At 38.6% G+C, this 16,021-nt stretch overlaps 1 protein-coding gene across 8 annotated transcripts in view; it reads left to right on the forward strand.

Moving 5' to 3' along the window:
* NTNG1 (netrin G1) overlaps nucleotides 1–16,021 on the forward strand; it is a 253,571-nt gene that overhangs the window by 119,845 nt on the left and 117,705 nt on the right. For all 8 annotated transcript variants that reach the window (XR_012646598.1, XM_075003111.1, XM_075003112.1 and 5 more), the window contains exon 3: nucleotides 1,116–1,756. Coding sequence is in view for 7 of the 8 variants with exons in the window: in XM_075003111.1 (XP_074859212.1) it covers nucleotides 1,116–1,756 (641 nt within the window). In the remaining variant the exon portion in view is untranslated. The remainder of the gene's footprint in view (nucleotides 1–1,115; nucleotides 1,757–16,021) is intronic.

Consider the following 16,021-nt stretch of genomic DNA (forward strand, 5'->3'; position numbering starts at 1 on the left):
TAAGTAGCCAAAGATTAATGTACTGAGTAAAGCTGCTAGATGAGGTAGACATGATCCAGCACACTTTAAAGTAGCCACTAGCTTGCTGGGGTTTATCAAGTTATCCCAAGGCTCCAGCAGAAGGAGCTTTTCTGTGGAGAACAAAGATTATAGTATGCAAGTTGATGCATCAGAAGGCCCAGAGCAGAATAATTCACTTTTACTTTTCCAGAGAGGACAAATAGCAATAAAAACTACATTATTGGTAAGTGTATGTGTTTGGGTTGTTGGTATTGTTTTTTAACTCAGCACGCAGTTAAAATCTCCAGGCACCTCCCCAGCCTTTCAGCTGGAGCTGCTGACATCTCCCACCTAATTAAGTGGTGGATTATCTTGTCTTGATAAATTGGAGCCAGTGTCTGGTAAAAAGTCTTCCCTGAAGTATTTTGCTAGCCTGTAGCTAATAGGGTGTTAGGAGTCTGGATTGAGCCCCAGAGCTGAAGTGCCTGTGTTTCTAATGATTTGTAGTGACCAGTATAAACATTTTAAGGAAAGACATTACTAAACAGAAACACAGTTAAGCATGATAGATTTCAGACCAGGGGAAAAAGAAGCATGAAATCTGTATTGGGTATTGTTTCATATCACATACGCAGAGAATATATTGCTGATTTTAAAGCACTTCTTCTAAAAGTGACTTTTTTATAAACAGTGCTCTTGAGGAATGTACTTGTGTTAAAAAGAAATTCCCCTTGCTTCACTGCTGAATCTTTCTAAGAAAAATCAGAGTTACTGAGTCATTGGACATCTGTTCATTGTTCTTGTGCTTTTGTGACTAGATTACTGGCCCAACACATTCAGGATAAATAAATAGTTTTCTTTCTCTAAAACCCATTGAGAAAATCACATAAATTACAAAGACGACAAATGTGTGTGGGGTGAGGGTGGAGATTTTGTAAATAAAACAAACTGGAGAAATCTAGTTAAGAAAAACGAATATTTTGTACAAACGTATGTATTTTCTTGGCTTTGCTTATAAAACATAGGCAATTCTGATTTGGCAAGTGAGGAATGTCTATGCATTGTAGTCATTCATATAATGCTGCTAATAAAACTGTTTTTTTCTTCTCTCATAGGGAAATCCCTACATGTGCAATAATGAATGTGATGCAAGTACCAGTGAACTGGCACACCCACCTGAACTGATGTTTGATCTTGAAGGAAGACACCCCTCCACATTTTGGCAGTCTACAACATGGAAAGATTACCCAAAACCTCTCCAGGTTAACATCACCCTATCCTGGAACAAAACCATTGAACTAACAGATAACATAGTTATCACCTTTGAATCTGGCCGTCCAGACCAAATGATCCTGGAGAAATCACTTGACTATGGGCGAACATGGCAACCATACCAGTATTACGCCACTGACTGCTTAGACGCTTTCCATATGGATCCAAAATCAGTGAAAGATTTATCACAGCACACAGTCCTAGAAATCATTTGCACAGAAGAATATTCCACTGGGTACATGACAAATAGTAAAATCATCCACTTTGAGATTAAAGATCGATTTGCGTTTTTTGCTGGACCTCGGCTTCATAATATGGCTTCCCTCTATGGCCAGCTTGACACAACCAAGAAGCTGAGAGATTTCTTTACCATTACAGACCTGAGGATACGATTGCTCAGACCAGCAACAGGGGAAATATATGTAGATGAGCAACACTTGGCACGCTACTTTTATGCAATCTCAGACATAAGGGTATATGGAAGGTAAGAGAACATGAGCCTTTAAGAATAGGTAAACATGTCTGTCCTTAGAGGATGCCCAACATTTTCTATTTGTTTCTCAAAATGTCGGTAATTTCTCCTGAAATATTTTCCCAGAAATCTAGTTCAGTGAATACCAGTTTATGAAAGTATTAGACACTTATAATTCAGCAGTACTAGGTCATCAAAGTTCTACAATCACTAACTTTGACAAATCTCCATACGTCTTATGAGCAAAATACAGCTTCTTTCACTACACAAGGGATGTCCAATCTTTTATGTCAGATGGTGAAATTCATCCCAGTGTGAAGGACACTCCACAAGGCTTTCCAGGCCACCCTTATTCCTTTAAGGAATTAAAGGGCTTAACTTAAGTCATTAAATTCACTGGTCTTTAATTCAGGCCCTTACTGTCTGAAGTGTCTTGGATGGGACAGTGAGATGAATTTCATTCCTTATGCAGGATGTAGGTCTGTTTGAGAGGATGAAGACCCACACAGGCTAGAGTCCCTTACGTGTGCTTCAGACCTGTCGTTTCCAGTAGTAATTAGGATCACCACACTCATGGTTGTTATCCTTATTCACCACACATACACACCCTGCTCCAAATAATTGCCCTCCCCCTTCCCCAGAGCCAGGCTCTCTCAGCCCCCACCTGCTCCAAATAAATGCCCCCTCTCCCCAAGGGCCAGGAACCCCCAGAGCCAGGTGCCCACACACGCAAACACACACTCGTGCACAGTGACTCACCAAAGCCGTCACCTCAGGAGCCACACCAGGGCTGTGCCAGAGCCGGCTGGAGCCACACAGCAGCAGGAGGCAGAAAACATAGTGGGGTCCTTAGCTGTGCAGCAACAGGAGACAAGACTCACAGCATCCGGAGCCACAGGAGCCGCCACAGCTGCCTCTGCCACCATGCACTTGGGGCAGTGTGGGGTGCATGTGTGGAATAGGCGGAGGGCACTTGTGTGGGTCTGAGGAGCTGCATTTAAAGGCTCCAAGAGCCTCATGGAGCTCCAGAGCCCAGCATTGCTACACCGTGGTGTCCTGTTTGCCACATGTGACGAGTGGCAAATGTATTGAACATCACAGCTTTAGACTATTATAGAATGGAATAAAGATTGTGTAAAAAAAAAAAAATGCAACGATTTGTAAAACCCAAGACTAATTTAGATAGAAACATAGCTAGTGCCACATTACTTTAGAAAAGAGACCATCCTGTGTCCAGAAATGGCTAGTACCAGATATAAATGTCTCATAACAGATTTATGCAAAATGTTCCTATGAAGGAACCCCAGAAGGACAGTGGTGAGTTTATTACCTGAAGAATCAGGACAAATATCTTCTGAAAACATTAATCATTACTATAGTACTGTAGTTTTTGGAAACCCCCTTTTTCCCTTTGATTTTGAATCCCTCTAAGATCTTCAGTTTATTATAATTTGTGGTATTAAGTTTCACAAATTTATTTCCTATTGTGTAAAAAAAAAATAGTATTTCTTTTTATCACTTTTGTATGTGATATTTTTTAAATATGTTAGGTGTCCCCCTGTTCTCGTATTATCAGATGAGGTAAATAGGATATGTTCCATATATTATTTTAGTTACCTACTTCATTCTCCTGGTACCTCTTATCCATATCCACTTTAAAGAGTATAAAATGTCTTTTTAAATAATATTTTTAGAGTTTTTTGAGGACTTACACAATATCAGTAATATTTGATTGCATACAGACAAAACCCCACTTACCTTGCTAGAAGTATAAAGAATATCATCCACATTCTGTAGTAAGCAAAAGGTAACTGACATTAATGCAATAGACAAGGAGATTATATAGCATGCTATTGACTGTTTGTTATTGCAGCTTAGTGGATTGCTTAAGTAGGTATTTTTAGTCTCTCATTTAGAAGACATAGCATGTCTCTAAGCATTTTCATACATGCAAAGAAATAAATTATGTATGTTGCAAAATGCTAAGTAGAATTAAATGCATACAAGTTAGTATTAGGTTTTGCTTAGATTTTTAGTATTGAGGTAAATATACAAGGCAGGAAATCAGTGCCATTCGTATGGCTCTGAATTTATCAGTACATTCTCTCAATGAAAGCATATTTTAATGTGGAGGAACTGTGCAAGGCTACATGATCTGCTATAGTTACAATTATTTCTGTGCCATGCAAATTACACATACATAGAGGATTATTGATTAAAAATACAAATACATTGAATTGTTGGTTTGCATTAAGAATTTAATATTATTCATAAGTGTTCTGATTAGATTTCTGGATGATGGGAAGTTTGGAGTAGCGACTTAGGTATCTACTTTGTCAACCAGTTTATCAGAATTGTGACATTGTTCAGTTCTCCTTCATCATTTCTTCTGTCATTTCCTCACTTTCAAATAGACTTGATGTAGAGATAGACCAAAACAAAACCCAGGGTTCAAAACTACCATACTTTGAGAAGGTAAAGGTCCTCATTGGAAGACCTCAAAACTTCAGCACTCAGTCTGTCTCCAGTTAGACTGTCAATGACTCACCACATAAACAACTTAAAGAGTATATTGCAACTGAATCACAAACAGAAGCCTCACAAAACAGAGCTAAAGGATTTTACAGTAATCCCACAACAAGTTGTCTATAAAAATTAAGTGTGACTATATAGAGAACTTATCTGATGGTGATGCTTGTTGGATAAACTCTGCAACAACCGGACAGCAGCTACACAAAAGTTGTCTTCTATGTTATTATGTGCTGCTAGAGTAAATTCACATGAAAGCCTTTATCACTCTGCTGATGATGAGAAAACCACCTCTTGCAGGGTTGTTTTTCTTCCCAAAGTGTGCTAAATAAATAAATTTAATAAATAAAGCATTAGGGCTTAATCCATCCACATGCACATGTCAGGCAGGGTTCACTTAGCACCCTGCGAACCTTTGGTAACTCCAAGGAAGAACTGGTTATAGAACCACTGCCATTCTCCATCACGGAAAGACAGCTTTAAACATCAGCGGTGCTCTACGGGAGACCACTGACAGAGGCTGCCCTGAAGCTTCTGTGAATCAGAAGTATTCCCAGTTGCCTTGTTTCTTGCCTGACCACTGGCTTTGCTGGGCAACTCTGGACCCCCACTGGAACAAGCATTAGGAAGGGCTTACTCCTGTGTTCCCAATCCAGGTAGACTTTCCTCCAGTAGCATCTCAATCCAAGAACTAAACTAAAGTGTAGCTAAGATCCTTGGTATTCTGGGCTTGGAAATTTTTCTGGATATTGAAGAGCTAGTCTGGGCTCTTCCCTAAGTATAACCATGCAACTAGAAGCTGCTGAGTAACTTGGCATGCTGTAGATGAATGATGCTAATAGACTCTTCTTAATACTGTAGTTTACGCTGTAATATGCATCCACAGGTTGAGTATGCTTAAGATAACCAATGCTCTTAACAGCATGTTTTTGAAGGAAGCTGATTTTCTGTGGACGTTGTTTCTATTGAATTTTAGGAATAAATGACTTCGGAAAATATTTGTCTTAGCGTTGCCATATTAAATATGCAGCTTTTTAATACTTCAAAATATATGCAAGCAATGAAATTTCCCCATGAAATATGTAATTTGTGTTCTCATTCCATTGCATTTTGTTGTGAAATAAGCTTGATATTTATTGCATTAGAGAGGAAAACCTCTTGATAAACCCTTCAGTTTTCGTATTGCCATTTGTTTATTCAGCTTTCATTGTGTTTGTTAAGATAATGAAAAAAGAGGAAACATGGCTGTTAGTAATTTCAGCAAACCCATTGCGTACACATTATTCAAGAAACCTAATAATCCTCAAAAACTAATTCTGACTTATGGATGGTCTGCTTCGCTAAATCAGGGTGATTTTCTCTGGTGCATAATGGACGAGAGTAGTGTGCCAGTGCCTTAATTAAAGAAAGCCTCTCGTAGTCTTGATCTCATTTTAATTTACAGGGTAATACTACAATAATATCACTAATGGAAGGTACATTAAAGGGCATCAAGTAGCATTAACTGTATTAAATTATGGCACTTGTGTTAATTAACTGCTGAAGCAAGATGGTCCTAATGGCTAGAAAGGTCGACTAATGCATAAATAAAGTCTGTCAGGATGGGAAAGTGAGAAAGGGTAGGCATTTGCTCCGTTCATCTCTTTTTGAGCAGAAATAATCAAAGGCTAGTCCATGAGACTAACCTCAATTTTTTTTTCTTATTGCGCCTCTTGAAGAGGAGGATTTTATGACAGTGAATATCTTTGAATATTTGAAAAGTTATGTTCTGATGATCACTTGTGAGACACTTGTATTTTCTGTAGGAAATAAAAGAGCAGAAGTGTAGTACTTTAAAGAGTAGCAAAATAATTTCAGATGAAGTGGGTCTGTTCCATGAAAGCTCACCACTGAATAAATCATTTGTTTTAGTCTTTAAAGTGCTATATTTATGCTGTTTTGTTTTTGTTGGAGTACAGACTAACACAGCTATGTCTCTTACTATTCTGTAGCAAATATTCACTCAGAGCCTGATATCGTGCCTTTGAAGCTTAGGGAAGGGCTCCTGGTGACTGAAAGGGGCTTTGAATTTGGATCCTGCAGATTAACCATGTTAATTCTTAAATAGGGTAGAAAATAAATAACTGTTCAGTTTCACTGTTCTTCTTTTTAATGGTATGTATGTCACGTCCTATATATTGACTAGAATTCAGGATATTAATAGGGGAAAATTATTGCCCCCATGGTTTGAAAAATGATTGGAAGGTTAAGGTGAAGGACGTTTTGCTCATTGGCGGCCAGATTTTCAGTGTGAGAGCCAGTACTTTCTTGTAAGAGCTAACATATCCAGGCTTTATATAATATGTATTGTTAAGCCCTTTGGAATTTATTTTTAGACTCTTCCTCCGCTTGAGGCTTCTATATTTGAGCTCCAGGTTATCTGACCCTGTCTGAGCTCCAGCTTCAACAGAGATAGCTACCTCTCTCTTAAATTACATGTGAAATTTTTTTCCTTGGTTTTAACAATTTCCCTCCTTCCCATTAAAACAAAAAGCAGTCAAGTAGCACTTTAAAGACTAGCAAAATGGTTTATAAATTTATTTATATATATTATTTTTATAATTTATAATAAATTACAAATATATTTATTTATAAACCATTTTGCTAGTCTTTAAAGTGCTACTTGACTGCTTTTTGTTTTGATAGTGTATAGACTAGCACGGCTTCCTCTTTGTTACTATTCAGCGTGCAAGGCCCTCCTTCCCATTGTGTGTGCTAAATGTAATCCACTCCAGAGGCTAAGTAAATTACTCTTGGGGAATGCATAGTCCCTGTTCTGCTTTGTTTCTTTATTTAGTATGTCTCAAATCTGCTGTGCTTCTGAAGTGTCAATTTTTTATAAGATCTCACTGTTTTGGAAGTGGGTGACAGGACCGAAATAGCCACTGTAAAAGAGTAGATTCTACCACCTATGGACTGGGACCTGCTGTGCAAATTGCAGTGGATGTTCACAAATAAATGGCTCTGGTTATGTCAAGTGATGATATTTGTATTTTCTGACAGATGCATAAGTGCCCTATACCTCAGAATTTGGCCCCAAGCATGTTAGGTCGTGCTCTTACTTACATTGTTATAAATCTAGATAACAATTTTACTTTAATGGTGTTACTCTGTAATTTACCAAAATCAGGCTTTAAGCCACAAAGAACTTAAAAATTTTAGAGGTGCTTTAGTTAACAGAAAATTTTCTCATTAAACTTCAATTTAAGGCTCAAACTCTCAAAATAAAGAGATGGTGAGAGCAAGCTTTTAATTGGACACCTGAATGCTACTATTTAAGTATTTTCACTGTATTTGGAGATTTCTTAATTTACAAAGAGAACACTTGTATGAGCAACGTGTTTTCCTTTGAGATTTGGAGTGAATATATCAAATAATTCCTGCAATTAAATTATGAACTTCATCAAAGGACTGGAAAAAAAACAGCTTATGTACTTAAGAGCTTGTCAGTTTTTCCTTAACATTTAGAATATGCATATAGAAAATGATTTTTTCTATATCTGCTGTAAGATGTATTCAAGAAAAGGAGTCTTCCTTTTCTGTAAACATGTCCAGGCATTTTAAGCAAAGCATCATTAACTGAAGTAATTATAAAGAATTCAGTAGTATTCCATTCACCCAGAAAAACTGTCTTTCCATGGGTACTTAAATTTACTATTAATCAAACAGGCCCACGTCTTCCAATTACTCTGAAAAGAACCCATGAAACTAAGGGGACATCTGGGTCCTTAATTTCAAACCACTATTGTTTGATTATCTTCTTTAGCTGAATTTTGTGAGGAGTAAAGAGCTTCCATAAAAACTACTGGCCTCATTCAGCTCTCTTTTGAGGGCCCTCAGCATCTGCAGGATCAATGTTTTTGGGAGAAGTGGAATCAGTCACTTTTGTTGTATAATTTACTTTGTCATTCAGTGTTGAAGAAACATCAGGAAAATCCTGATGAAATGAAAGAGAGGTGTCCCCACTGTTAATGTGGAGTCCAGTTAATGGTCCAAAATATTCAAAGAACCTTTGTGAATAACCTCAAGAATCCCAACAAAAATAATTTCAGGCAGAAACTTTTTTTTTCAAGCTTTTTATTTCAAAGAGTTTAGGCAAACACAAACAGTTAACTTTACAAAGTTTATTGGCCCATGTGTCTGAAAGGTTCAAGGCTCTAAGGCTTTGTCTACACTTGTAAGTTTAAAGCATGGTTATGACAGCTCTTTAACATGGCAATGTGGTCACGGCACCAGCACTGGGAGAAAGAAATTTACAATGCAGTAAAGTGACAGCTTAGACGTGCCCTAGGTGTTCTTCAACATTGCGGTTAGAACTAGAGCAGCCTAGTTCATTCCCTTGTTAGAAGTATAAAATCTCTCAACAGCAATTATACCTTCTGTATGGAAGCAAAAATGAAGTGTTTTTCATACTCAAACTACTTTTTTTTTCCTCAGCAGTTTAAATGCCATGGTAACCGATTCTAAACTTAACACACTAATCCATAAATAAAGGGACTGACAATGCTAGTGGCACACAGGGATCTTTAAAGAGACAGGAATGGCCCCTGGAAATGCATCCTGCACTGGTGCAGGGTTGCTCTGGCAGCTCCTAGCCCCTATACAGGGTGTGTAGTGTTGGGGTAAAGTGCTCTAGCTGTTCCCTGCTGTCTGTGGCCATGAGAAGCAGTGTGTAAGTTATGGGCCAAAATAAACGATGTTTCACTCCCATGGCCACTCTTTGTTCATGAAAGGATCATATGGATGGAATATTTTAGAACTTCAGTAAAAGAGACCTTCAGTGAGAATCACGCACAGTATTTGAGTAAGTGTGTTGTCATTAAACCGTCATCCTTTGGGGGAGGGGCTGTCTGATGAGCAGCACTCTGGATCTCTTCCTAGCTGCTAATCTGTGATGCCAGTCATCACTGCTAGTATGCATGCAGTTATTTTTATGCTCTTCATTATGGAGAGAATTACACATGCTCAGGAGTCAATTTTTCCTGATAACTATGAGTGCAGGATGTGCATCAGTAGTTGAGCATGGAATGTTTACATGTTTTTCTTGACACAGATAATTACTATCTCTCTTTGAATCTCTTTGTTGGTTCTTACAAATGAGGTATTATTCTGCCAATGTGATTTATGGAAATATTTAAGGGACTTAATCAATCTAATGAAAAAGGTCTAATTTATCTGAGTTCAACTTTAATTGTACCTACATTTTTCAAGTGCCTGAAAGAAAAAGTTACTCCAGTTGTTAATATTCTAGAAAAGTTAACTTTTTTCTTCATTTCCTGATGCCACTTTTCTTCAGCTGCAACTCTGCTGTGGTAAAAAATTGTGTATTATTTTCTCTAAATTATATAAAATTAAGTATTGAAATAAGAGAATTATCTCAGTTAATCTCCATGCAAATCAGAATTAACTGCACTGAAATTGATGCACTGCTCTAAAACTGGTCAGAATTCTGTAAGCTTGACAAATTTCTATCACACAAAGCGGAACATACCTGCCCCACTCCTTCCCCAAGGCCCCCTTTCTTCTCTGAGGCCTCACTCTTGCTTGTTCCATCTCCCCTACTTTCGTCATTCACTTTCTTCTGCCCTCACTGATTTTCACCAGGCTGAGGCATGGATTTAGTTTTGTTAAGGGAGCAAGGGCACTGGGTGGGGTGGAGGAGTGGAGCCAAGGGTGAAGGGTTTGAGGTGCAGGAGGGGGTTCTGGGCTGGGACAGAGGAGTGTGGTGGGGTGAGGGCTATGGCGAAGGGCGTTGGGTCTGGAGTAGATCTGGGAATTAGTGCTTCCATGGTCACCCAGGCACCTAGGGACTGCAGGGGACTGACAGCCACTTCTGGGAGCCATGGTAGTGAGTGAATCTGCTTTAGCCCAAAGGCCCTCACTGTGCTTCCAATCTCACTTTTAAAGGCCCTGTTGCCACCAGCCACCAGGTCCTTATTGAACTGAACATTCTGGTCGAGAATTAGATGCCTGGCAACCCTATAACTACACAGGAAATTTTTAGTCAAAATGTTTTTATGATTATTTGGATTGAGGAATCTAATGCCGTTTCTATCTCAAACAACAAAAAACAGAGCTGCTAACCTTTCTATACTTTATGATCCACAGCTCATAGCTCAGATCCTAAACTGCTGTAAATTGGTGTCATTCCATTGGCTTAAGCAGTGCTGCACTGCTTTAACTAGCTGAGGATATAATCTCATAGGACTGAATTAGTCATGCACTTCAGAAGGCAGTAAAGTTAATAAAAAGGGTCAAATTCTGTTTGCCTCACTCACCAGAATCATCATGTATGTAGCCCATGATAGCTCTTCCTAGTCTTCGCTCCTTGTGAATCCAGTGCAGAGATTTATGAGCCTAGTGACTGCTATATCACCCAAAAATAATACAGTCAAAGGGAAACTTTTAGGGCTGGCCTGTTAAGAGTGGCTTGTTCCAAGGCTTGAGTGCAACACACAGTTCCAGAGATCCTCAGTCAGTAAATCTTTGCTTATCTTATTTAATTAGGCTGGATGAATAGTATTTCATTAACTATAAATACTGTTTATGGAAAGTGAAAGATCAGCAAATTCAAAAGGACTCTGTCAGTGTTGTGAATTTAAACTGGATTCTATTTTGGCAGGTGTAGAGGTGCTAGGAGAATGGGGAAAGAGGAACTAAGCGTCAGACCAGATTTCTTTCCTGGGGGCATCATTTAGATTTTTACCAAGCAGGACTGATCTCTTGCAGAAAAGTAAATTCCCAGTAATATTATTTGGACCTAGAAATATTGGCACATAGAAAGTCATGTAGGAATTGCATTGCAGATTTTTCATTCACTTATCTGTGGGCATTTTTATGACAATTCTTACAATTACAACCAGTGCTATCAAGCAATTAAAATTAATCATACTATTAATGCTGCTGTTAATAATAGAATAGGATTTATTTCAATATTTTGGATGTTTTCCACATTTTCAAATACAGTGATTTGAATTACCCTACAGAATACATAGTATGCAGTGCTCACTTTATATTTATATTATTACAAAAATTTGCACTGTGAAAATCAAGATAAATGGTATTTGTCAGGTCACCTAACACAAGTACTGTACTGCAATGGCTTTATCATAAAAGCTGAAATTACAAATGTAGAATTCTATACAACAAACTGCACTGAGAAATCCGTGTAAATCTTTAGAGGCTAACATTAACTCCATCCTACTTGTTCAGCCAATCGCTCAGACAAACAAGTTTGATTGCATTTATGGGAGATGTTACTACCCACTTGTTGTTTACAGTGTCACCTGAAAGTGAGAACTGGTGTTAGCGTGCACTGTTGTAGCTGACGTCACACTGTGCCAGATGTGCTAACAAGTCATAAGTCCCTTTATGCTTCAGCCACAATTTCAGAGGACATGTGTCCATGGTGATGATAAGTTCTGCTGGATAACAATCCAAGGGAGAGTAGACTGACACATGTTAATTTTCATTATCTTAGTCAGATCCCTCCGGCAGAAGGTAGATTTCCTTTTTTGGTCATTTGGGTTCTGTAGTTTTCTGCATCAGTGTTGCTCTTTAAGATTTCTGAAAGCGTGCTCCACACCTGGTCCTCTCAAACTTTGGATTTCACTTCAGATTCTTAAACTTTAGGTCAAGTGCTGTAGCTCTTCTTTAGAAATCTCACATTGGTACCTTCCTTGCATTTTGCTAAATCTTCTGTGAAAGTTGTCTTAAAACGAATGTGTGCTGAGTCATCACCCAAGACTGCTGTAACATGAAATACATGGCAGAATGCAGATAAAACAGAACAGGACACATACACGTCTCTCCCAAGGAGTTCAGGCACAAATTTAATTAACGCATTTTTGTTTTAGCATCATCAGCATGGAATCATGTCCTCTGGAATAGTGGCCAATGCATGAAGAAACATAGGGATGTTTAGCATATTTGGCACATAAATATCTTGCAGCGCTGACTACGAAAGTGTTACGTGAACACCTGTTCTCAGTTTCAGATAATAGTATAAATAAGGCAGCTTTATCGCCTGTAAATGTAAACAGATGTGTTTGTCTTAGTAAATGGCTGAACAAGATGTAAGACTGAACGGATTTGTAGGCACTAAATTTTGTATTTTGCATTGTAATAGAAATGAATATATTATAAAATGTAGGGAAATATCCAAAATATTTAATACATTTTATAAGGTAATTATGTGAGTTAATTGTCATTAATTGACAGTCCTAATTGCAACACAAACCTAAAGCCAAGAATATTCAAACATGTCTCTGATAAGGAACAATTGTTGTTCTGAGAGAGCCCAGGAGACCTTGGTAGGTAATGCAGCATGTATGGTGTATAGTTACAATGTGCTTGAAATAATGGGCAACCTTTCAAAGTTTGCCTCTGTATCTGACTCCTTAGTCTCTGATAGCTGATTCAGTTGCCCACATTCCACTCTTTCCTGCAAACTTCTAGTAAGAGCTTAGTTCCCCTCCCAAAGTGCCCCACCTCCTCCTGTCCAAATCCCTTAGCTCATTTCAATCTTGTAGGAGGTGTTCTGGGCTATAGTCCAGCTCTGCTAATAACCAATGTTCCCATGCCCACCCTATACCCCAGCAACCTCTTGTACCATAACTTGAGCTAGGCTCTAAGATGTCAGTGCTTACAAAATACTTTGAGATCCTCTGAAGAAAGTACCTACGTAAAAGTACAAAGAATTGTTATAACCTGCACTCCCTATGCATCCCCCATAAACAGGCTTTTAATAGGAATGCTAGTACAGATGTAATTAGAGTAGCACTATCATAATGACAGAGGGATGTCATGGTTCAGGTTTAATTGCTGTCAGTATTTCTGTTACGCTGCACATTAAACCCGTAAGCACTCAAAAATAAAAAATTGGTTACAACAAGGATATGTACATTGAGATATGTGTCTTCACACTCAACTAATTAGTTGCCACTGCCTGTTTTTTTTCTTCTCAGTAGCATGTGGTACATAAATCATTACAATATGCTAAATGCAAATGGTTGGTAATAGGCTAACCATCTGCTCAGTCCTGGAAAGTTTGCAGAAGAATGTAGTAAGCCTTACTTCTCACACTGATGCAGAATTCTTGTCTCCAAAATACCAAATATCTAAAAACAACTGCCTGTGGTAATGCCAACATTACTAATTTATCTCTTATCCTTTTCATTGTCACAAGTAAACTATGTATTTTAAAAGGTAATTTTCTGCTTCAGCTTCAACTTGACTTCAAGGCCATATCTGTTGTTGCTGCAAGCTGAACTGTGTATTTTAGTGCTTGTTCTTTTCCTCATTTCATTGAACGTTTTTAAACAGCCAATACACAATCAGGCCGACCACGCTCCTTGGGACATCTTTTCTTCCACATATATGATTGAACCCTCTTTCTCCTCTACCCCTGGTGTTTGGCTCCTTTCCGTGGATGACATTAATTTGTGCATGATAGCTCATCGGTAATGTTGCTGACTGATAATGTATGACACTAGACATCATCTGAGTTCACCTTCCATCTAATAATCTACCATATAGCGTTAGTATTAAACAGCACTACTGGAAAAGGGAATTGATTATTTTAAGATAGACATATATTATTAGAGACTGTCACATGCATTCCTAATGAACACCTCTGGGGACACAAGTGACAAGGTAATGCATGGGGAAATTAGTTGTGGGACAAGAGTGAGGGACTCAGACTGTCTAGGCTGATGTAGTAGCTTCAAGCTAAAGGAACAGCTCTTTTATCCTGGCCTTCCCAGTCATTTCATGATCAGGGTCACTATCATGATGCTTAAGTGCAAGCTGCCACATTAGCAAACCATTGCATTAATACCCTATTAGAGGAATGGATCTGTTTAAATGATTAATACTCAAAATGTGGCCTTGACCATAAAAGAAGCAGCTCAGAAATTAATTCAGTTCGCATTAACTGAATAAAATCGGCAGGCAAATGACTTCACTAAACTCAGATGCTAGCGCTGCTGTGCCTTTCTTGACCCTGGTTGTGGCCGGTTGTTGGAGGGGTATGTGTGTGTTACAGTATTTGAGTTAAGATTGTGCTTCTAGGGAATCACTTGCTGAAGAGGCGGCTGCAGGAGAGCTCATTAGCCCAGCAGATTCTCTGTCCCTGGATGAATTACACAATACAAAACTTGCTCCATGGGTTTCTGGGGACCTGGAGCTTTGTGTAGGTGTGCAAACCTGCAAAGCAATACAGGCGCTATTTTAAATAATTACATTTGTTAAAAGGAGAGATTTTTATACTAAATGCATTTTCTTTTGTCGACTCGCATGTAAGAAAAGCTTTCTGAAATCTGTATGCATCTGGCAACTCCAATTTGATTCAGAACATATTCTTGTCAGTTCCAAAACGGGGTGGCGACACTTCAAAGCTACACAGAAGTATTCAGAGGCAGAACTGGAGCAATGAGTAGCACTTTAAAGACATAATGCCAAAAGTAGGAATTTGATAAGCTGGCACACTGAATAGGATTCCAACAATGGTCACAAGTATTAGGAAGTTCTCATTTTAAACTGCAAGCAAGGGGAAAAACAGGCTTCCAGCCCTTTTAATTGTATCAGATTTATTGAACTGTAGAACTACTTCAGTTCCCAGAATGCTGGATGTATATTTTAACGCAAGTTACTAGGGATGGAAGAGCAGAAGGAATATTTACTATTTATGGCTCTTATTTTCACAATTCTGATTTTATTTATTTCCCCTATTGACTCTCTTGTGCATTAGAAATCTGTAGACGTCTGAAAAATTATTACAGGCATATTAATTTTAACCTCTTTTCTACAGCAGAGTGCATTGACATTCTCGCTTCTGAAAAGGATTTGTTAGGGAGTCTGCTGGTGCTCCCTATGACGTGTTTTCCAACTGTTGTTTTGGGGGCTACTTGTTTAACTTCTGTCTGCCTTGGCTTTATTTCTGTAGCCTTGTTGTGTTATGATGGCCTCTAGATTCTCCCACTGTGTTTTTGAAAATGTGAGCCAGTCCACCTCTCTCACTTAGCATCTATGATACCTATACACACACCCCATTCTGTAGAATGCCCCTGGACAGCCCTTTCTCATGGGAGGAGACTGGAGCTGGACAGCTAAAGCTAGCGACAAGAACTTCAACATATCTTGGGATGCCCCTTATGAAACTGGAATGACCTGTTCCCCTTTGAAAACAACTTCTTCCCCTTTGCACCACAGGAAGAGAGCTACCAAGTCTGAGCAAGGACCAGAGTGCTCATCTTTGAACTATTTGTTAAAATGGAAATGTAGGCATTCCAACATTCCACAGGTGAAAAGTCTTCTCCTTTACAGCCCACGTTGCGATTATCAGAGTTGTTTCTTTTTATCCCCTCTTTTGTATTTGCCTGGCCACTGAAGTGGTGAATGGTGACTAGAAGAATACAGTAAAAGAAAAACAGGTGTGTGGGATGGCGAAAGGCTTTTTTATTTATTTATTTTTTAAATTTTCTATTCCAAAAGTATTCTGTCTGGATGAAGGCGCCTAAGGCCATTTGATAACCCTATGTGGGGACATGGAGCCATAACGTTAAGAAAGCTCCTGATAACCAATTGGAAAATATTTGTTATGGCATTGTACTCGCCTTTCATGAGAGAGATCATTGCAGATTTTGAGGGTTGTTTGCATAGAGTTAACCTCTCCTTAGTTAGTACATGAACAGCCTGCAGCATTTATAC

This window comes from Carettochelys insculpta, chromosome 9, assembly GCF_033958435.1.
Source record: "Carettochelys insculpta isolate YL-2023 chromosome 9, ASM3395843v1, whole genome shotgun sequence".
Classification (NCBI taxonomy): domain Eukaryota; kingdom Metazoa; phylum Chordata; order Testudines; family Carettochelyidae; genus Carettochelys; species Carettochelys insculpta.